The sequence below is a fragment of the Bicyclus anynana genome, chromosome 22 (assembly GCF_947172395.1).
Source record: "Bicyclus anynana chromosome 22, ilBicAnyn1.1, whole genome shotgun sequence".
NCBI lineage: Eukaryota > Metazoa > Arthropoda > Insecta > Lepidoptera > Nymphalidae > Bicyclus > Bicyclus anynana.
Genome location: NC_069104.1, coordinates 9,233,424 through 9,255,229, shown reverse-complemented (window position 1 = coordinate 9,255,229; position 21,806 = coordinate 9,233,424). Strand labels below are relative to the sequence as shown.

General features: G+C 35.1%; 1 protein-coding gene across 1 annotated transcript in view; it reads left to right on the top strand.

Moving 5' to 3' along the window:
• Positions 1-21,806, top strand: part of LOC112053547 (uncharacterized) — a 45,446-nt gene that overhangs the window by 17,890 nt on the left and 5,750 nt on the right. The window contains exon 6 of the mRNA XM_052888337.1: positions 8,598-8,637. Within this exon, the coding sequence (XP_052744297.1) occupies positions 8,598-8,637 (40 nt within the window). The remainder of the gene's footprint in view (positions 1-8,597; positions 8,638-21,806) is intronic.

The window sequence follows — 21,806 nt, the reverse complement described above, 5'->3', positions numbered from 1 at the left end:
CGTCAAAGTTAGTGAATTGGCCTGCTGGACTAAAGACTTAGTCAAATATCGTTGTTCTCAGCCATATTCATGTAGATATAACACTGCCTGTTGTAAGCCCTAATTCACACGAGAGTTTGCTTAACGGACGTTAATAAAAGCTTTCAAATATAGTATGTAGATGAAGGAAGGTTACGCCCAAAATTTAAAAAGCAACACTGTTCGAAAAAAAGTGTCGTGTTTTAAAAACGCTGTCGTGTGAACATGTACTTGGAAATGCATTTGTTATTTTTTGTTAAAAAAGCTCTCGTGTGAATGAGGGCTAAAGGTCCCTGTTTCAAACACATCAGAGTCGTGATGTTTTTGATCTGATGTTCTTTGGATTTTTATATAATAAACGTTTTTATTAATTTGATGTATTTTTTTATTCACTAGTAATTATTTTTAAAATATAAAGATGCTTCCTTATTTTTAATCATCTCTAAAAAGGTCGAATCCAGCTCGGCTGGTCAGGCGTAATTTTACAGTGCCTGAAGATGAAAGTTTTAACGGCCTCCATGGTGCAGTGGTATGCGCGGTGGGTTTACAAGATCTAGGGTTCGATCTCCGGCTAGGACGATTGAGATTTTCTTAATTAGTCCAGGTGGGAGGCTTCAGTCGAGGGTAGTTACCACCCTACCGGCAAAGACGTACCGCCAAGCTATTTGGTGTTCCAGTACGATGCTGTGTAGAAAACGAAAGAGGTGTGGATCGTCATCCTTCTAACAAATTAGCCCGCTTCCATCTTAGATTGCATCATCACAAACTATCAGGTGAGATTGTAGTCAAGAAAAGTTGTGATGCCTGTAATGACTACCTAACGGATCCGAGACTTGGTCGCTCTGTCGGCCTCATAAGAAGGCTCAATGTCACTCAGAAGGCTATGGAGCAAGCTATGCTTGGAATTTGTATGCGTGGTAGAGTGAAATGGAGGAGGAGGAGGAGAGCTGCAGAAGAAACGAAATCACTGACACTGGCAAATATACAAAATGGAAAATTCTATCTTCAATACTGGTTTTTTATACTCGTAAGTGCTGCGGGTAGGCAGTTCATTTATCTATGCATTGCATTCCACTGCTAACAACAATAACTATGCACATATTTACGGTAGTAAACACGGCTGTAGTAAACACATACTGCTACAAAGCTTTTTTGTAGTAGGTTTTACCTACTTATTACTACTGTTACTAAACTTCATTTTTAATTAGGTAAATATTTTTTTATTGTGAGAGACACTTGTCTTGCTTTCGAGATGAGTAAAAGTAATAAAAACAAAACACTTATTAAGTATCTGGCTTATATTATTTGTCGGAAACAGCTTTTACCACACCACTTTCACGTTTCAGTAACCTCGATAATAATAAACCCTAGTACGAAACTACGCACGCATCACACCGATGCCAACCGTAGTATAGTTACGATTTTTGTGTTTGCCTTTGTTTGGCTCTCTAGTGACATAACAGTGACCCCATTTCATAAATTCCACAGCAATACATTATTATTAAGAAACTAGCAGGCGTACGCGACTTCGTCCGGCGTTTGAGCCGTCCACATCTCTTGTTGTTGTTGTTTATGGGTTACTTGGGATAGGCGGGGAGAGTGACTTGAGTGGAAAAGGGGAGTGTTTGTTAACAGTCAAAGGTACCTTTAACCCTACACTCATCGTTCACAAGTACGTGACTTCACCCAAGGTCATTCTCTGCCATTCTAGGGTCTTATTTTGGTTACAGTTTGATTGTGTTAATTAAGTTGTCCTGACAAATGTTCTGAATCCTTAGTTCGACATTAGTTTTCTTATATTTTGTAATCACTTTTGAGTCCTATAATATATAGATTTTTCCGGGATGAAAAGTAACTTATGTGTTAATTCAGAGTAAAATCTATTTTTATTAAAAATTTTAGCCAAATCGCCGCAAAATTGTCAATTTTTCATACAAACTTCCACCCCCTGGTTTATCCTCTTGGGGATAGAATTGATCAAAATTCTTTCTTAGCGGATGTCTAGGTTGCAACATCTACCTGCATGCCGAATTTCAGCCAGATCCGTACAGTGGTATGGGCTGTGCGTTGATACTATGTCAGTCAACCTTTGAATTTTATATATATATTTAGATTCATGCTAAATTAATTTTTGTTCCTGTGATTGACTATTTCAAAATGTAGTATGAAGCCGTTGGCACAAGAGCTTTTTTAACGGATGGCAAATAAGCGTTCAGATACAACAGATGCATTCCCAAGTATATGTTGTACACGATAGTGTTTTTCAAACACAACGCTTTTTTTTGGATTTTCAATTTTGGCCGTTGAAAATAGACCTTCATTTAACTTCATACAATATTTTAACGCTTTTTTATCGTCCGTTAAAAAAACTCTCGTGTTAATGAGGGCTTAAAGAATTCAGGATATTCTAATCAATATCAGGAAATTAATCTAATTCCTTCTTCCTTCAACTGTAGACACTATAAACAAATTTTAGAAAGTTGGTACATCCAAAAAATTCGTTCCAATTAATTTCCAAGACAAATATGAGCAGACTTTTTTAACATTTGTTTAAACAAAGCGCCCGCATAAAAATAATTGATATCGTGAGTACAGAAAAAAATGGCATTTATGACTAAAGCATTAGATTCATTTTAATTTGAAATTTAATTCTTGGCAGAAGTCTGTGTACAATCTTTTATTGTATTCGCTTATTGTGTTATTGACCGGTTATGACCAAGTGCAAGATTACTGTACAATGATACGCCTGGGCCTGGCACTAATTCATAGCATAGTGTAACAATAAATAATTAATATTTATTGTTTAAAATAATAAGTAACAAATAACCAGTTCATTACCTACTACTGGAGTTCGAATACGATATTAGTATTTCGTTTACGAAAAGTAAGAAACTCGTATTAGGGCCACAGGACTTTTACATATCAGATAATACGAATACTTATTCGATCAAGCGAAAGAAGTAGGTAAAATAATCCGCAAAAGCAGATAGCATGCAGGGTAACCATGTCTTCTGAATGTACCACAGCCTATGATACGTTTGAAGTTAACTTTTAGATGGTTATCTGTTTGCTTTTATACTATGAGATAAGAATGAGTGTATTAAACATTTGTCTGTGACGGACGGACAGACATATGATCGAGTGATCCTTCATGGGTTCCTACCTATTTTTAACCGACTTCCAAAAAGGAGGAGGTTCTACGTTCGGCTGTATTTATGTTTTTTTTTTTTTTTTTTATGTATGTCCAGCGATAATTCCGTCATTTGTGGACCGATTTTGAAAATTCTTTTTTTGTTTTGAAGGGTTTGATTCCAAGGTGGTCCCATTTTTTTCATGTCAGGATCTGATGATGGCATCCTGGAGAAATCGAGGGGAACTTTTGAAAATCGTAGAGACGGCTAGTGCGTTTGTTAGTATTTCCATAAGGTATTTTAAACCACTACAATTTTATGAAGGTCTGGAGTTGCTCTGATGATGGAGCCGATACACAGACGATAGAACTCGTCAACGATTTACAGCAGGTACTTTTTGTTTGGGCTTGATTTATTTGTATTGATGAGAACTTTCCACCTAGATGGGTTGTTACTGTATTAAGGGTCTGATGATGAAGACGAAGGACAGTGAAGAGAACTCCTCGACGGTTCATAGTAGCTACCTTGTGTTTGGACTTGATAAATTTGTATTGATGAGAACTTTCCACCTAGATGGGTTTTGACTGTATTAGGGGTCTGGTGATGAAGACGAAGGATAGTTAAGGGAACTCCGCGACGGTTCACAGTAGCTACCTTGTGTTTTGACTTGATAATTTTGTATTGATGAGAACTTTCCACCTGGATAGATTGTGACTGTATTAGAGGTCTGGTGATGAAGATGAAGGAGAGTTAAGGGAACTCCTCGACGGCTCACAGTAGCTACCTTGTGTTTGGACTTGATAAATTTTATATTGATGAGAACTTTCCACCCATATGGATTGTGACTGCATAGGGGGTCTGGTGATGAAGACGGAGGACAGTCAGTTCACACTCAGTAGGTGTGCTAACACTAAAAATTAAAAAATAAAAATTTTAATAAAAAAAATTCAACCGACTTCCAACTCAAAAATTAACCTAAACTAAAAAGCAAAAAATAATATCTTACCTATGTGCTACCTTCTGATCAGTTTGAAGGCGGTGCCAATCCAGTGTCATGTTTTAATTAAAGCCGTTTCTGAAAGAACCACAGAAATTGTGTAATTTAAACTACTTGAATTAAAACATCACTGGCTTGGCACCGCCTTCAAACTGATCAGAAGGTAGCACATAGGTAAGATATTATTTTTTGCTTTTTAGTTTAGGTTAATTTTTGAGTTGGAAGTCGGTTGAATTTTTTTTATTAAAATTTTTATAATCTTACGTTCGGAACCCTAAAAGTTAATTAAATGAATACACAATTAAACAATCAAATATCCGATTGCAAAACTAATGCACTGAAAATAGTGTTACAATATTTATGATAGAAAAAGCTATTAAATATATAAACTATAAGCAAAGTTACCTACCTAAATTATATTAAAAATGGCTCAGCTTTGTTATCTTGTAAACGAATCAGTAGGAAATATTCGCATTAACATTATCAGCATGGATCAAATAGAAATAATTCAAGTTTTGATAGAAATCCTACGGTATAATTATGAAACACTAGCCGACGTCCAAGACTCCGTACCTTTGAAATTCCCCAAAACCTTTCCCAGGATAAAAAGGCCATATGTTAATCCAGGGTGTATTTAATATTCATTTAAAATTTTAGCTAAATCGGTTTAGGTAAAGGTTAATTCAGGGTTAACAAGTACGTAACACACATACACACAAACTTTCGCCTTTATAATATTAGTATGATGTGATTATACTCCATAGAATAGTTTTTAAGTCCCGCTTATGAACCTTGATATGATGGTAACCCTACTTGTAAGGAGAAATCAACAGAAGGTTAATTGTAAACAAGTTATCGAGGATACGGCTTAACCTTTTCACTTTTCCCACACCTAGACGTTAATTAGATCTAGACGTGAAACAGGCTTTGAAAGAGATTCGACTTGTAGCCTGAATCTACTTCAAAAGTATCTCTAATCTCAAGTTATAGTCGAAAGTCAGATGCTGCGCGGTTTTACCCGCTTAGTTCCTGGGCATGCAGCTAAGTGACGCGTCGATTCTTTTTCTACAAACGCTAACGCTTCGAAAACTAGAAAAATGTATGGGTATGACAGATCCGATCGACAATTTGATCACCATGACCTTTCGTTTTCAAATGTCATTCCCATACATTTTTCTAGGTTTCGAAGCGTTTGCGATCGGAGTATATATTCTTTGGTCCTGCTTATACAATAGCAAATATTTAATAATATAAGTTTGACTGAAAGGTTTAGTTTTTTTTTTCTTTACAAGTTAGCCCTTGACTGCAATCTCACCTGATGGTAAGTGACGATGCAATCTAAGATGAAAGCGGGCTAACTTGTTAAGAGGTGGATCAAAATCCACACCTCTTTCGGTTTCTACACGACATCGTACCGGAACGCTAAATCGCTTGGCGGTACGTCTTTGTCGGTAGGGTGGTAACTAGCCTCGGCCGAAGCCTGACACCAGCCAGACCTGGATCAATTAAGAAAACCTCAATCGGCCCAGTCGGGGATCGAACCCAGGACCTCCGTCTTGTAAATCCACCGCGCATACCACTGCGCCACGAAGGTCGTCGTTGATAGAACAAACGGACGTTCTTCATGATATTCTTTCTCTGCAGTCGTTCCTTCATTACTGAAGATCGTGGTCCTGGTAAGGTCCCCAACCTCTTGCGGTTTCTCGCCTTGCACCGGCTTCTTTTGGTGGTCATCGCTGCTATCGTGTAGAACTTAGTCCCTTTATACTCCTTCAGCTGGTCAGTCCATCGTGTTGGTGAGCGGCCCCTCGGTCTTTTCTCGTCAGTGATGCCTCTTTTTTTTCCTGTAGGGGGGAAAATCCTCATGGACACCCGTTTGGGTAGTGCCGGACTCCTACCGGCTAAAAACCCCTCCTACCTTCAGAACGCTGGTGTACCTGCCATTCGGCCTACCACCAACGTCGCAGTCTTTTCTCACTTTCCGAGTATCTTTTCATCTTTCTCTTTTATTTTCATTTCAATGATTCCAACATTATATTAATTAAGTTTTCTACAGTGATTTCTCGTCCTAGCTCCTTTCTTACTTCATCTCTTTCGATTTTGAAACGTGGACAGCAAAATATGGTATGTTCGGCGTCGTCGTTGGGGTCCATGCAGTACAAACATTTGGCGTAGTTCCTTTTTTTAATGCGTAAGAGGTACTGCATAATTAGTCGTCCTAATTAGCGTCAGTGATGCCTGTTACTATTAACTTCTCTAAGCTGCAGTCACCACGCAGTTTAATGTGCCCGAAATACCCCAGTATGTGATGGTAACTTATGGAGGAAAGCCTAACCTTGCTTCCGAGCTGCGATAGAATAGACACGTTTGTGCGCTTGGCTTGTTGGTTGTTGGCTTGGCTTGGCTTGCTGTCATTCCCAAACATTTTTCTAGTTTTCGAAGCGTTTACGATCGTAGAAAGAGAACTTAGCTACTTGGCTTAGGGTAAGGACTGTTTTGCCTAAACTTCAAAGTCTTGTACTTCATCTAGATACTACGTTTCCATTAATATAAAATAACAAGCCCTATCCCCCGGCGTTTCTCCTTGTTCCAGTATTCTGTAAACCAAACATAACTGTTATTTGTACATATAAAGCGGCGATAGTTTCCGCGCACGTCACTCAGCAGTGGTCGTGAGCGCGCGCGGTCCTCCCGCGCATTTTGACAGTTATTTTTTTAATCTGTGCTACTTTTTTTTTATAAGTGAATGCATTGATCGTAAGTATTTACAACCCATAAGTAGGTCAAGTTCTTTTTTAAAATTTAGTGCATCCTTTTTTGGTGAAAGTTTTTTTTTTACTGTCAACAATGTTAGAAGATTTACTGGATACGTTTGGAAAAGGTTGTGTTTATTTAACCTAAATTTCAAAGCTTAAAACTAGGGCATGATTATTTTAAATTTGTTAAATGAGACTTATAGGATTATTTATTGATGAAATATTGTACTTTGAAGTAAATAACATTATAACTGTAGTAGAAGAACAAGATGAACTGTATAAAATTGTTGGATATATTTTTTAATTGTATTATAAAATTCAGATTTTTTTTTCTAATTTTTGTCTTCTTAACGACTTGGTCTTTTGCGTTTTATAGTTTTAGGATTGTGTACCTAATTAGAGCTTTTCATCATATATAAATAGTACTATAAAGAGCATATTATAAAAAGATTTTTTATAATTAATTATAGAGCCTACCCACTTAAATATTATATACGTAATGCGGATTCGCAGACTTCACACACGCAGTCTATTGGCCTAACCCCTGTCATTTTGAGAGGAGACTCGAGCTCAGCAGTGAGCAGAATATGGGTTAATCACACTATATACTTTTTAGTTTTTGTCTTTTACCTACGTATTCATTGTATAGGTACTTATTCCTAGATTATCGTAATTTTATTACGTTATTAGATTTATTTAAATACGGTACGACAAGGTAAATAAAGTAAGTGACTAATAATAGTGGTGGCATCATTGTAAGCCTTGTGTAGTGTATTTTATATATTGTGTTTTAAGCCGGTTTCATTCAAATGTGTAATGTTTATGGTAGTCATCGCAGGCCAGGTGGAATTCCTTACTCGAATACCATAACAAGAAGTCATTTATAGTGTTTGTTTATGGCCTTAATTAGGTACTTTGAAGAGCAAAAGAGATGACAAAAAAGATGACATCTTGTCATCTCTTTTACTATTGAACGGTTGGGAACAAAACAGAAAACAATCTAACTATAGTATAGCCTTTTTTGATGAGTACTGTTTACCAACAAACAAATTAAAACTGAGGGTATAAGTCATTAGTCATTTCACACCTATTATTAATTATAATTAACTTCTTCTTAAATTAATGAAAATAAATTTGATTAAAAAAATTAGAACAATTACATATGGTTAATATGTTTTATATAACAATTTATAAACAAACCATACATAATTTTAAATAAATAAGTTATGAAATGACATGCGTTTTCTACCTTCATTTCTAATTTCTTTGTTAATAAACAGTACTCATTAAGAAAGCCTATAGTATAAGTAGTTATCGAAATAAGTTATATGTATATGATCTCTGCCTCCGAATCCGGAGGGTTTGGGTTCGAATCCGGTCCGGTGCATGCACCTTCAACTTTTCAGTAGTGTGCATTTTTAAAAATAAATATTACGTGTCTCAAACGGTGAAGGAAAACATCGAGAGGAAACCTGTATATTCTTTCTTCTGGACATAAATATTTGGGATGTTTGCTAATACAACTACCAACCCAGACAACCCTACAACATTTTTGATGGTGCCTCGTTATCACTTAACATTAGGTGTGACAAACATTAATTTGTCGATATGTTTACAAAGATACTTTAATTGCACTGAACCTACAATTGAATATGGATGCGTTGAAGTAAACTATTGTTTTTTTTTATTTTACAGTTAAGTGGAGTGATCTATAACATGAAGCCGTTACTTCTAGGTGAGTTGGTGCTTATTGTAACATACGGTTTAATGAACCCCATGTGCATTCTCAGATATAGCCAATTGTAGTGTGACAAGACTGCGATAGTCACACTTACCTCATTTTATGTATGTTGTAAGCATATGCTACCTACTACCATAGGTGAGTATGACAGCCAATAGGGTAGTTGATTCATATCAAAATCAATATAAACATTAATTTCATATAGCAAGCTCTCGATCGTATCACCACGATTACCGTAATCATGATTATCTGTAGTCATTTTTCCGGTAATCATCATGACGAGCAAAAATCAGTAGAGCATATTAAATGTAAATATAATAACAATCGAAAAGTAGATGCTCGTACTGCAGGTGTAACGGAAAAAGCACACTGAATGCTGAGAAACATTTACTATATTTACAGCTCTGGATTGGCCTTAAAGCTAATTAAGCAATAGCTTTTGGCATCCCTTTTGAGGGGGGGGGGGGGCGCACCAGAGCCAACAGGGTAACAAAAAAACGAGCACACGAAAATTAAAGCAATTTCGAAATTTTAAATTACTACAACTTTTTTTAACACGCGTATTAGCTTCACTTGTAACTAACTATGTATATAACAAAATCTTGGAATCTTAATTTGACCCACTTCTCGATCTTCGATTAAATTAAATTAAATTAATTTTCAAACCAGAAATACACAGTAGTTATATAATTACAGTGACGGGATAACTAAATATAAGAATAGGATAAAACAAAACAATGCAATATTTCAAATTACACGTAATATAATCTTACAGTTATCTTAAATATTACAGTTTAACAGTACAAAAAAACTAAACCGACTTCAAAAACATAAAACGTATCCGATTACTTATAATATAAGATATTTTTGAGAGTAACCTCCGATTTCTCCAGGATCCCATCATCAGATCCTGACGTGAGGACTATGGGAGCTCCTCAGGAGTATACCCTTTTAAACAAAAAATAATTATTCAAATCGGTCCAGGCGTCTGCGAGTAATAACATATTTACAAAAAAAAAACATACACTCGAATTGAGAACTTCTTCCTTTTTATGAAATCGGTTAAAAAGTTTATAAAATGGCAGGTTGGTTCGCCCTTTCCAATGACATGCTAATTTGTATGACATTCTTGTTTGTCAACGTCCGCTATGCAGGTAATAATTCGTGGACTTCTCTACGTGATGATCATTTCATTTTACAAACCAAGAGCCTGTATTAGCCAGACATACCTCAAAATCAGAATAGCCATATTCGGCACACCGCTGAGCTCGAGTCTCCTCTCAGAATGAAAGGAGTTAGGCCAATAGTCCACCGCGCTGGCCCAATGCGGATTGGCAGACTTCAAAACACGCAGAGAATGAAGATAATTGTCTGGTATGCAGGTTTCCTCACGATGTTTTCCTTCACCGATTGAGACACGTGATATTTAATTTCTTAAAATACACACAACTGAAAAGTTGGAGGTGCATGCCCCGGACCGGATTCGAACCCACACCCTCCGGAATCGGAGGCAGAGGTTATATCCACTGGGCTATCACTACTCTACTCTAATTTATTTATTTGCAACATAACTTTTTATCATACGAATATGTTATTAATAATACGTGACAATACGTGATACGAGACGTGATAGCCTAGTGCATATGACCTCTGCCTCTTTTTTCGGAGGGTGTGGGTTCGAATCCGGTCAGGGACATCCGGTCCTGGGTTCGATGGTGTGGTGTGTGCGTGTGTGGGTAGAATAAAGTTGTACTTCTTTTAAGTTAGCCCGCTTCCGACTTAGACTGCATCGTCACTTAACATCAGGTGAGAACACAGTCAAGGGCTAACTTGTCATATAATAAAAAAACCATTAAAATTATTCTGCTATGCGGAAACATATTATCTAAATTAAACAATATCATAAAAATCGGTCCATCCTTGAGCTTTAAATGGTTAGTTACGCCATTTAAAACTCAAGTATAGACTTAAATGGCGTAACTAACACGGTTTTGTTCATAACAAAATAGATACAAAATAAAAAAATCTGTTTTAGAACAGCTTGTAAAATCACTGAGGATATGATTGACGAAGTTAATAGTTATTCTCTTATCTATTTATTTTTATTTATCTTTTTTTTTAATTTTAAAACAATGCTAATAAAATAAAAAAAAACTATTATTTTTTTTAAAGAAAATTATATCCTTCTGCTGCGAGACATTTGATTACATCCAAAGCAAGAATCACTGCCTTCTCTATCCGACCCATGTATCAGCAATAAAGGAAAAGCTTGGTCGAAGGTTTTCTACTTTCCTAGACCTAAAAATCTTATCAGGTATTTAGGAAAAATTCAAAAACTACCTATTTTATAAGAAAAATAGGGGTCCCAAATTTTGAAGTTTAAGTTAATTAACCATGTCATGTGGCTTGAAGACGTCAATGAAGCCCCTTTGACAGACTTTTCATCAAATTGATTGTCTATAGTTTTGATTTGTACGGAACCCACTGTTTGCGAGTCCAATTTGCGCTTGTCCGGTGTTTTATTTTTAATTTCGACGTCTTAAGAATTTCGTCACCTTATATTTACTTACACCGAAGCAATAATTTAGTCGAGTTGGCTCAGTGATTGCTTTCTCGGACGGTATGCGCTAGATTACCACGTACCGTCAGCAGAAAACATTTTTAAGATTGACAAACTTGTAAATTATATTGTTATAAAAGTTGCTCCTTCTTGCAAGTTAATTTATGTGGTTGGTCTTTTTAATATGTTTTTGTAAATTTATATTTGTTTTGCTGGACCCCTGGTATTATTTCTGTGTTATATTTAAATAATTGTATAATTAGTTAAATCTCAAAAGTCATGATTTCATAAAAATGTGAATCGAAAAAATCAAAAATTGTAAATAAATATTGGTCAATATGACCAATATAATAACTACCATATTTCATCTAATTAGTCGGAAGAACTGTGTAACGGTATGGCAACGGATCGATCATCAAATCCATGAACTCTCGGAGCGACACCTTTACTTAGGAGCTATTGAGGTTTCATAATTAATAGGCCTGTTAGACCTTTTAAGTAAGACTTTTTAGTCTTTGGATTAAGTTTTAATAACACTAATTAAGGTAGATTATTTCTTAATACTTTCTTTGCTACTTTTCATCTAAATTAATATTAAAGAGGTAAAGTTAGTGATATTTTCATCATCATCATCATTATCATGTCAGCCGATGGACGTCCACTGCAGGATATATAATAGGCCTTTTGTAGGGACTTCCAAACATTACGGTTCTGAGACGCTTGCATCCAGCGAATCCCTGCGACTCGCTGGATACGATACTGCGCTTTCTGATCTGTGAGATTGTAGGGGGTGTAAGGTCCCTTGTCCTTACCGTAATAGCAGTAAGTCACCGTCTCACCACTACACTATAATGGCCAGCTGCACACGTCCGCCTCCTCTCGATGCCAGCCATAGACTGGCCGCTCTCGCCCACTACCGGTGTATATATACACGAACACTACCCCACTACCGGTGTATATATACACGAACACTACATCCCTTCCTATTTAACAAATTTAATTATTGTTACATTTCCTTTACTCCTACCATACTCTCCACCTATTGATTTCCAACCACATGTGGTTCAGGATTAAAGTAGTCGAAAGTATCTTCCACTTTCTTCCAATACTCTCCCTCTTTTTTTCCTTTCCGAAGTTTTTTACTCGATTTCCATATAATGAAATTCCGAAGCTTTTAACCTATTCCCAATCTAATGGAATTCCAAAGCCAATTCCAATCTAATGGAATTCCGAAGTTTTAATTTCAATTTAATGAAATTCCGAAACCTTTAACCTAATTCCAATCTAATGGAATTCCGAAGCCAATTCCAATTTAATGGAATTCTAAAGCTAATTCCAATCTAATGGAATTCTGAAGTTTTATTAACCCAATTTCAATTTAATGGAATTCTGAAACTAATTCCAATCTAATGTAATTCCAAAGTTGTATTAACCCAATTTCAATTAAATTAAATTCCGAAGCCTTTAACCTAATACCAATCTAATGGAATTCCGAAGTTTTATTAACCCAATTTCAATTTAATGGAATTCCAAAGCTAATTCCAATCTAATGGGATTCCGAAGTTTTATTAACCCAATTTTAATTTAATGGAATTTCGAAGCTAATTTCAATCTAATATAATTCCAAAGTTGTATTAACCCAATTTCAATTAAATTGAAATTCCGAAGCCTTTAACCTAATCCCAATCTAATGGAATTCCGAAGCCAATCCCCATTTAAAGGAATTCCGAAGCAAATTCCAATCTAATGGAATTCCAAAGCAAATTTCAATTCAATGGAGTTCCGAAGGTTTTAATCCAATTCCAATTTAATGGAATTCCGAAGCTTTTAACCCAATTTCAATTTAATGAAATTCCGAAGTTCCAAATACATTTTTCTTCTTCCGATTCCTTCTTCTTTTGGCCCGACTTGATTTTTGGACTGAACTGGCAAATCAGTTAACTGTGTGATCATTGGGCAGAGAACTGCCTACTGCAAAAATAGATAAACCGCATACGTCTGGAGTTCATCACGCTCATTGTAATCCAGTGCCACAGCATGTACCAGAACCACTGCGAACAACACGGTCCTCCGCGCTCTGCATAAACTTTTGCAGCATTGCCTTCATGAGCACTCGCCTGCACGAGCATGCGTCTGCATGAGCACGCACCATCACACATGTTTATCTGCAACTTAATAAAATTAATTACGCCAGCACCGCCTTAAATAGTCTGTTGAGCATTATGAGACATCGCTAAGATAGCGATTTTCGCATAACGTAACGTAACTATCAACCAGGCATAAGTTACAATTTCAGTATGTTTACTAACATCACAAAATAAGAACATCCTTTTGTTTGGTTTTAGAGATGTCCGTACCACATAGTTCCAGTTAAGGCAAAAGCTGTGTAGGAACTCAACTTTTTTAAACCAGATGACAGTTTTATACTTTAAGAGTTCCTTATTCAAATTCAATATACTTTTGTTGCAAACGTGTGTGGTAGACTGTTGAAAGTTAATTTATTTGTATTGCTGACGTTTCCAAGTTCACCGAGAGTTCACACAGCTTATTATGCTAAAATAAATTGTACACTGGTATAATCTGTATTTGTGCAATCGCTATTTTATAGCTTTATTAGTAAGTCACTCTCAAACATTGTAAGAACCTTTTATTTTTACTAATTTCCGTATTACAGATGACACTCGTAAGAAAGTCTAAGCATCGTAGGATCGACCACTAATTGAACCCCCTGCTCCACAAGTGACAATAATGCAGTCAGATTTATCAATACACTGGACGGCACTTCTAATACTATTACTTTGGAAGCAATGATGACAGAGAACTCAACAGTTCCTCTCTTTCTTTTTTTTTTTTTTTTTTTACATAGCGGTCTTACATTTTGACTATCCTTCTGTAATTTTTTTTTTTTTTTTTTTTTGTGCAGAAGACAACATATAAAGCAAATCTGATGATATTTCGAACATTCGTTTGGTTGAACCTGTCACAAATGTCAGTTTTCATTAATCAAGTATTATTAAATACCCGTCAAAAGCTGTCACAATAATTGACAGATAATTCTAACTTTGCCACAATGCTCTTACTTTGTTATAATATTTAATTGTAACAAATAGTTTTGTAAAATTTAAACTTACGCTGACCCGCTCATTCGTTGTTAGCCTCAATGTTGTTTGACTTCAAACCAATGGCTATTGTTTCTCATTCTAATATATATATACATATAGGACTGTTCTCCCTGCCATTCACAGTCCACTGCTAACACTTACTAAACTCAATCATGCACCTATACATAGTTAAATTGCGTCAAAACTTAAACTTAACTGCGCTAGGTCTTGATGAAAGTATTTCCACCAACCTACATTGCAAAATGACTAATCAATAATTATAGCTTGTTGTAATCCGACCAAATGATGATCCTGTGCAATTTCACTTCACAACGCATTGCGAGCACCATCATAAAAACTCTTTGAAAATAAGAAAACTAAATTTCATCAAGTTGTACAAACTTGCAGGTTAAACAATGGCATCTGCTTGATCAATTAAGAAGTCTATCAAATACACCATAACACACACATAAGGGTGAAACGACAACAAATTTCAATTCAACGTTCAACAACAAATCTTTAATCGAATGATACTAAATAACTCAAATAAAAGTTGTAAAACAACTACAACTTTTAGCGACTCCCTCAATGTCGCTCACATAACACGCCGCCTGACTTCGGATGTTCCTTGGCTATTTATAACTTCAAACTAACACAGTGATTTAGTATTAATACCCTAATACAATGACAAATAATTATTATTTGAGTGTCACCTGCACGATGACAGAACAATTCTGCACCACCTCACCATCGAACAGCAACTCTTAGTGACATCTCCATGTCCACATTCGTTCAGAATGGTCTCTTACTATGAGATCCTTTACACCATTTTGCGTTCACAACACTTAACCACAAGTTGAACGTCCCCTTCTATCACAGCATAGCCCATGTTATGCTCAGGACCAACACCCACGACGCAGTGGAGTGACCCCTTTGACCACGACACAACTACAACAACCTCACAACACTCCCCATACCAACATTTTATTTAATCACTAGCTTTGATCAACCTAAATCCCAATTAAATCTTTCGATTATTCTTATCTTTCACTAGACCCTTTTGTCATCAAATCTCCTTCTTATCTCAAAGATCGATGTACGAGTAGGTTATATCCATTATTTATTTATTTTATTTATTTATAATATTATTATTATTTGAAATATTTAATTTAATATTTTCCACACCATCGTCATACATACACACTTACATACATACTTATATACCAACACTACATATCCATTTACACGCCGCACCCACAATATTTTGTTATCACACTTCACACGATAGATTCAATTCACGCACAAACCCGTGCGCAAATTGCAGTATGCCAATGTTTATCGACGCGGGCGACTTATGCGCTTGACACAGTTTATCACTTCTATTCCTTTTCAAATTATACAAACCATCAACCATGGTTTTAAATTTAGATCACGTTTGTAATGTATTAGCTGAAATGTTATGACGGTAAACATAAAACATTAATAAATCAGTCCGAGATTGACCGCCGTTAAATGGCACAACCGACTCCTTATTTTATTAATTTTACTACTTTTCAGTATCTCTAGCGATTTACCTAATCACTAATTTGTTCACTCAATTAATTACTTTCACTTAATTGTGTACTGTAGCACCGTATTGCTATCGCTGTAATACTGGACTCTTAACACCACCATTAAATAACGTTGAAGCTCACGAATACCGCCTTCCTCATTATAAAACGTTGAGACAAGGCTATCGCTTATTCAAACGCTAATTCACACTACAACTACTATGGCCATACCCGATGTTTATCATAAAGTTTGTACAATGTGATACCTGCAACGAATATCGATACCCATTAAACTTTAATTTTGAGGGTAATACTTGATGTGACGATAAATAAATTTAAATTCCTGTATACGTCATTTAGTAAATACGTAATGTATGTAAGACCGTCACTCCAACTGGCAAACAACACAACAACTTTTGTCTTACCGTACTGGCCGTACCAGCTCAGGTATAGTGAACTTGACAGTCTAGCAGGCAAATTGGCAAGGCGTACTCCACAAAACGGAATATGTCTATTCCAGCTAATCGCTGCGGGATATTGTCCCGGCTTACGGATCGCTCGACTCAACGAAGGTAACTAATTTAGCTATTTGGCTTATCACTTGCCTACTTAACGAAATTGCCACGCTACGACATGTTTATCACTTGTAGACTCATAAAATGCCATGTCATTTGATTATCTATCATGACACAATGTCTTGATAAACAACATTAAATTTATTCAACAGTATTAAAAGAATAATTATTACTTCGACCTTCTGTCCTTTTCAAAAATAAAACTGACTAACCGCATTGCTGTATTCATTTTACTTTTTTTTACTTATTCTCTTTCTTTTTTTTTTTCTTTTTAGTCGCTGTAACCTAGACCATAGTCTACACAGCAACTTAGTTTAAGCTCAATCGCTGCAAACCAGACCGGCAGGCAAGAACCGGGTCCGTAGTCTGGGCAAGCGATTTTGCCAATTACCAAGTAACAGAACACAACAATTTACGGATAATAATTATAACTACTTACAGTTATTTTATTTTTTTTTTTCACCTCGTCGCCACTTGTAAGGTCCCTTGTCCTTACCGTAATAGCAGTAAGTCACCGTCTCACCACTACACTATAATGGCCAGCTGCACACGTCCGCCTCCTCTCGATGCCAGCCATAGACTGGCCGCTCTCGCCCACTACCGGTGTATATATACACGAACACTACCCCACTACCGGTGTATATATACACGAACACTACAGGGGGTAATATCTGGATCTGCTGATCCTATTTAAAAAAAAAACATTTTACCAATAAAAAGCGCCATTATTTGCGAGTGTCATAGTCTATTTTTTATTTCCAAATTTCTACGCATTTGAAACCGCGGAACGTATGCTGAAAATATTATTAAATGTACGGTTTACAAAAAAAATATCTGTCAATACGAATAACATGTTATAGGTACACAAGTAATAATTAATTATGTCAGTGAATATTTTTTTTGCAAACCGTACCTTCTCGAGAGAGTACAATAGTGTAGGGTCAGCACAGTGCATTCACCGTTCGTCGTGCCTTACTAGTTCTCGGCTACATTCTATTAGCTCTATCACCATACAATTTACACGAATACCCTATTTAGCTATACGGTTGAATTTGCTCAAGATCAATGTTGATCTTTCCGATTGAGTTGATGACGTATTTATAAATTGACGATAATTTTTGTTACAATTTCTTTGACAGTAAAAAAATTTCATAAAAAAATTTAACCGACTACAAAATCAGAAAATAAACTAAAAAGCTAAAAATAAAATCGTGCTACCTTCTGATCACTTTGAAGGCGGTGCTGACACAGTGAATTAACTCGAGCCGTTTAAATCATAAAGTTTTACGATTTTCAGACAGTTCTTTCCCGTGGTTCTTTTGAAAACGGCTTTAATTAATACGTCACTGGCTTGGCACCGCATTCAAGGTACAACATTCGAAACATCTCCTTTCCAAAAAAAAAAAAAAAGAATTATCAGAATCGGAATCAGAAGCGGAATGAAGTTGTGCGCGAAAGAAATTTCATTCATTTATTTCAGTTATTTTCATTTTAACACAAAATTACTGAACGGATTTTCGTGAAATTTAAATGGGACCAATCTGAAAGTATTTTTTTTCAAACAAAAAAAGAATTTTTAAAATTGGTTAATAAATGACGAAGTTATGAGGTAACAAACATTAAAAAAAAAGAACATACATTTTTAATTATGCTCTATTTAATTTAATTAAATTATTTTATTTTGTAGGATTCTTTATTATGGTTATATAATGGTTTATAAGGTTTCTACCTCCGTCAAAGTTTGTTTACAATTAATAATAATAATAAAGCTGATAATATGTGTGTTTAAGTAGGTATAGGTACAGTATAGGTAGGTTTTTAGCTACTTCTAATATAATTCGCGAAAACATCCTTATACATATTATCGTTGGCAAATTTGTGTAAGCAATTGAAAGCTTAATTACAAATTTGGTTATTACAAAACTTGCTTTTCACAAATTTGGAAAAATACAATTTGGTTTTAAAAATACAAAAATTTGGTTTATGCTTGGCGTGCGGTGATCTTACCGTTTAATAACACGGAAACAAATTATAGAAAAATAATTTATTCCTGCTAATTAATCACAATGAAAGGAAAGTAATTGCATTATAACATCCTTACATTGTTTTTGAAAAAGTATAAAAGCTATGTCGAGATAATAGCTATGACCCTACCAAGTATTTTCCATTATTTTAACCATGGATTAACCTTAATCGATTGTAAATGCAATTTATAACGAGGTGTGCAAAAGGTGTTTAAACCAGGTAGGTACTACGTACCAAATGGAAAATTTCTTCTCCAAAATATTATTTCTTAGGGTACCTAGTGAATATTTGCATTTAAAAGTAAACGCCACTTTTAATAACCAAAACTTATTAAACTAAAATTAAAATAGGGACATTAACCATAATATTGACATTTATATAGACATTAATTAATTCTGACTTTGTTTTTATTTCTATTATTATTTGTGAATTGATTTGTAGATTTGTAGACTAAATTAAAAAAAAACTATGGTTGTATTAAAACACCCATAGGATATGTGTGTTTTTAATACTATTTATAAGCCCTATGTAATTATCTACATGTACCATATTCTGGACAAATAAAGATAAATAATTAATTGATTGATTGATTATTATATTGATGCCAATGCAAGTAATTGAAAAACGGAGGGAATATTAATTCAATAGGTAAATATTTTGTCGTCTTGATGTATCGTATATATAAATCTCTGTCAATGGTTCCTAAGCGCATAAGAATAAGTTAAGGCCTCATAATTAGCAGCCTTTTCATAATCACTGCAGCAGGGTATTTGGAGTTCATACACCACGTTGCTCTAATGCGGGTTGGCGGGGGCGGGTCCCATTTCTAGCTTTGCGACTCGTTGTTGGTAATTTCTATGGGTTATACCACTCCTGATTAGATCATTCTGATACTCCGAGCATGTCTCGCTCGTATAGATTAGATTTGACTTACATATTTCTGTGTTCACTTTATTCCAAATTTAAAATATATAAATTAGATTTGACTTACACATTTGTTCGTTCACTTTATTCCAAATTTAAAATATACAGATAAGATTTGACTTACATATTTTTTTGTTCACTTTATTCCAAATTTAAAATATATTGATTAGATTTGACTTACACATTTCTTCGTTCACTTTATTCCAAATTTAAAACATATAGATTAGATTTGGCTTACACATTTCTTCGTTCACTTTATTCCAAATTTAAAATATATAGATTAGATTTTACTTACATATTTCTTATTAAATCAATTGAAGAAGTCAATTAACTTGCGATAATTTGCCAGATTTTTGTATTTTAAGAAATTAAATATCACGTGTCTCAAACGGTGAAGGAAACCTGCATAACAGAGAATTTTCTTAATTCTCTGCGTGTGTGAAGTCTACCAATCCGCATTGGGCCAGCGTGGTGGACTATTGGCCTAACCCCTCTCATTGTGAGAGGAAACTCGTGCTCAACAGTGAGTCGAGTATGGGTTGTTAATGATGAATTTGTCAATCCTTCAGACAAGTGTGATAAGCATTTGAACACCTACTTTAAATAAATCCCATCTTATAAAGTAGTTATTAACAACTCGAAGTTGTGTGAGAAAGAGGTAAATTGCATCTTCGTGCGACTTGTCCGTTAGAATGCATCGATACCGCTAGCGACCTCCATTTCTACCGTCGGCGTCGCTAATACATCTATCTATACTACAGCCTTTCTGGATGAGTACTGTTTACCAACAAAGAAATTAGAAATGAAGTTAGAAAACGGATGTCAATTCATAACTTATTTTATTTGAAATTATGTATGGTTCGTTTATAAAATGTTATATAAAATATATTAACCATATCTGTTCTAAGCTTATTAATCAAATTTATTTTCATTTATTTAAGAACAAGTTAATTATAATTATTATTAGGTGTGAAATGACTAGTGATTTATACCCTCATTTTTAATTTGTTTGTTGGTAAACAGTACCTACTCATCAAGACAGGCTGTAGTATAACTAGCTAGCTGCATATAATTAATGGCATGGCTATGTATTTATAAAATTATACAAAATTAACAGTCATAAGTAATCACAATTATTTGCATGCAATGATTAAAGATGTTGAGAATATATCTCTGATGGATATTAATTAATACTTTTATTACACCTAAAATGAATATCAATTATAAAATAACACCTAATGCCAATCCATATTGGGCCGACGTGGTTGACTACTATTGGCCTAACCTCATTCTGAGAGGAGACTCGTGTTCGCCAGTGAGCCGAAAGTGGTTTGTTATGATGATGATGAATATCAATAATTAACCGTCAGTGTGCGGTAGATCTCGGTAGATCTAGAGACTAAATCAAAGAAAGAATATTGTTAATTTTAAACGAGGTACTAATAAATTCTCCATTTGTTTCCTTTTTGTCAATTTAATTAAAAGGGTAATTCGCATTTCTCGCGCAAATTCCATGATATTTATAAATTTCAATTTATTGACTTATAAATTCTTTATATTTTCTTTCAATAAATTAAAAATATATCTAGGTCTTCTATTGAATCTGTGTTAATAACAGCAAATTTCGGTTTCTTTATAACAAGTTAGGTAGGTAAGGATAACTTTAAAACGAGAAACAAACGAGTTTCTAAAAATGTTATTTTCAATTTTAACGGTATTTAAATATTAACCTGTGTCATATAAAACATGTATTTGTTTAAACCAGTATTTGGTGTGACTTCAATGTTGTAAAGTTCCCATCAACAATTTATTTTGTGAGCAAAAAATTCTATAACAATCCTAAGCTAACATAACCTAATAACTTTATAAATCATGCCCACGTGGAATGGTGGCAAGAATACTGGCTGCATTTCTTGATAGCCAGGCTGATCCTTTGCGCAAAAAAATTAGTCAGCCTATAATCAGTTGACGCAACTAAGTCGCAGAAATTTCGATTCGAATTCGGCAAAATGAGTAAATATGTAACTCTTGGGTAGGGAGGCATACTTGTGCCACTTATCATTTTCAGCTTTTTTTGCTGCGGCTCCCTGATTTTCATATCAAGGAGATAGAATTCATCAGAGAGCCAATGTGTCAACGCAAGTAGCGTCCTAAATTTAGGGCCCGCCCCATTTCCCTGTCAATACATCGGCCCCTGCAGCCAAGTTGCACGTCGATTCTCTATCTACGATCGCAAAAGCTTCGAAAACTAGAAAAATGTATGGGAATCACATTTCCAATCGACAGGTCACGTGATCAAGATCTGTTATTCCCATACATTATTCTTGTTTTCGAAGCGTTTGCGACCGTAGAAAGAGAATCGACGTGCAACTTGGCTATAGGGGCCGGTCTCTTGCTATCATACTTACTTGTACTTGACGGCTTGATT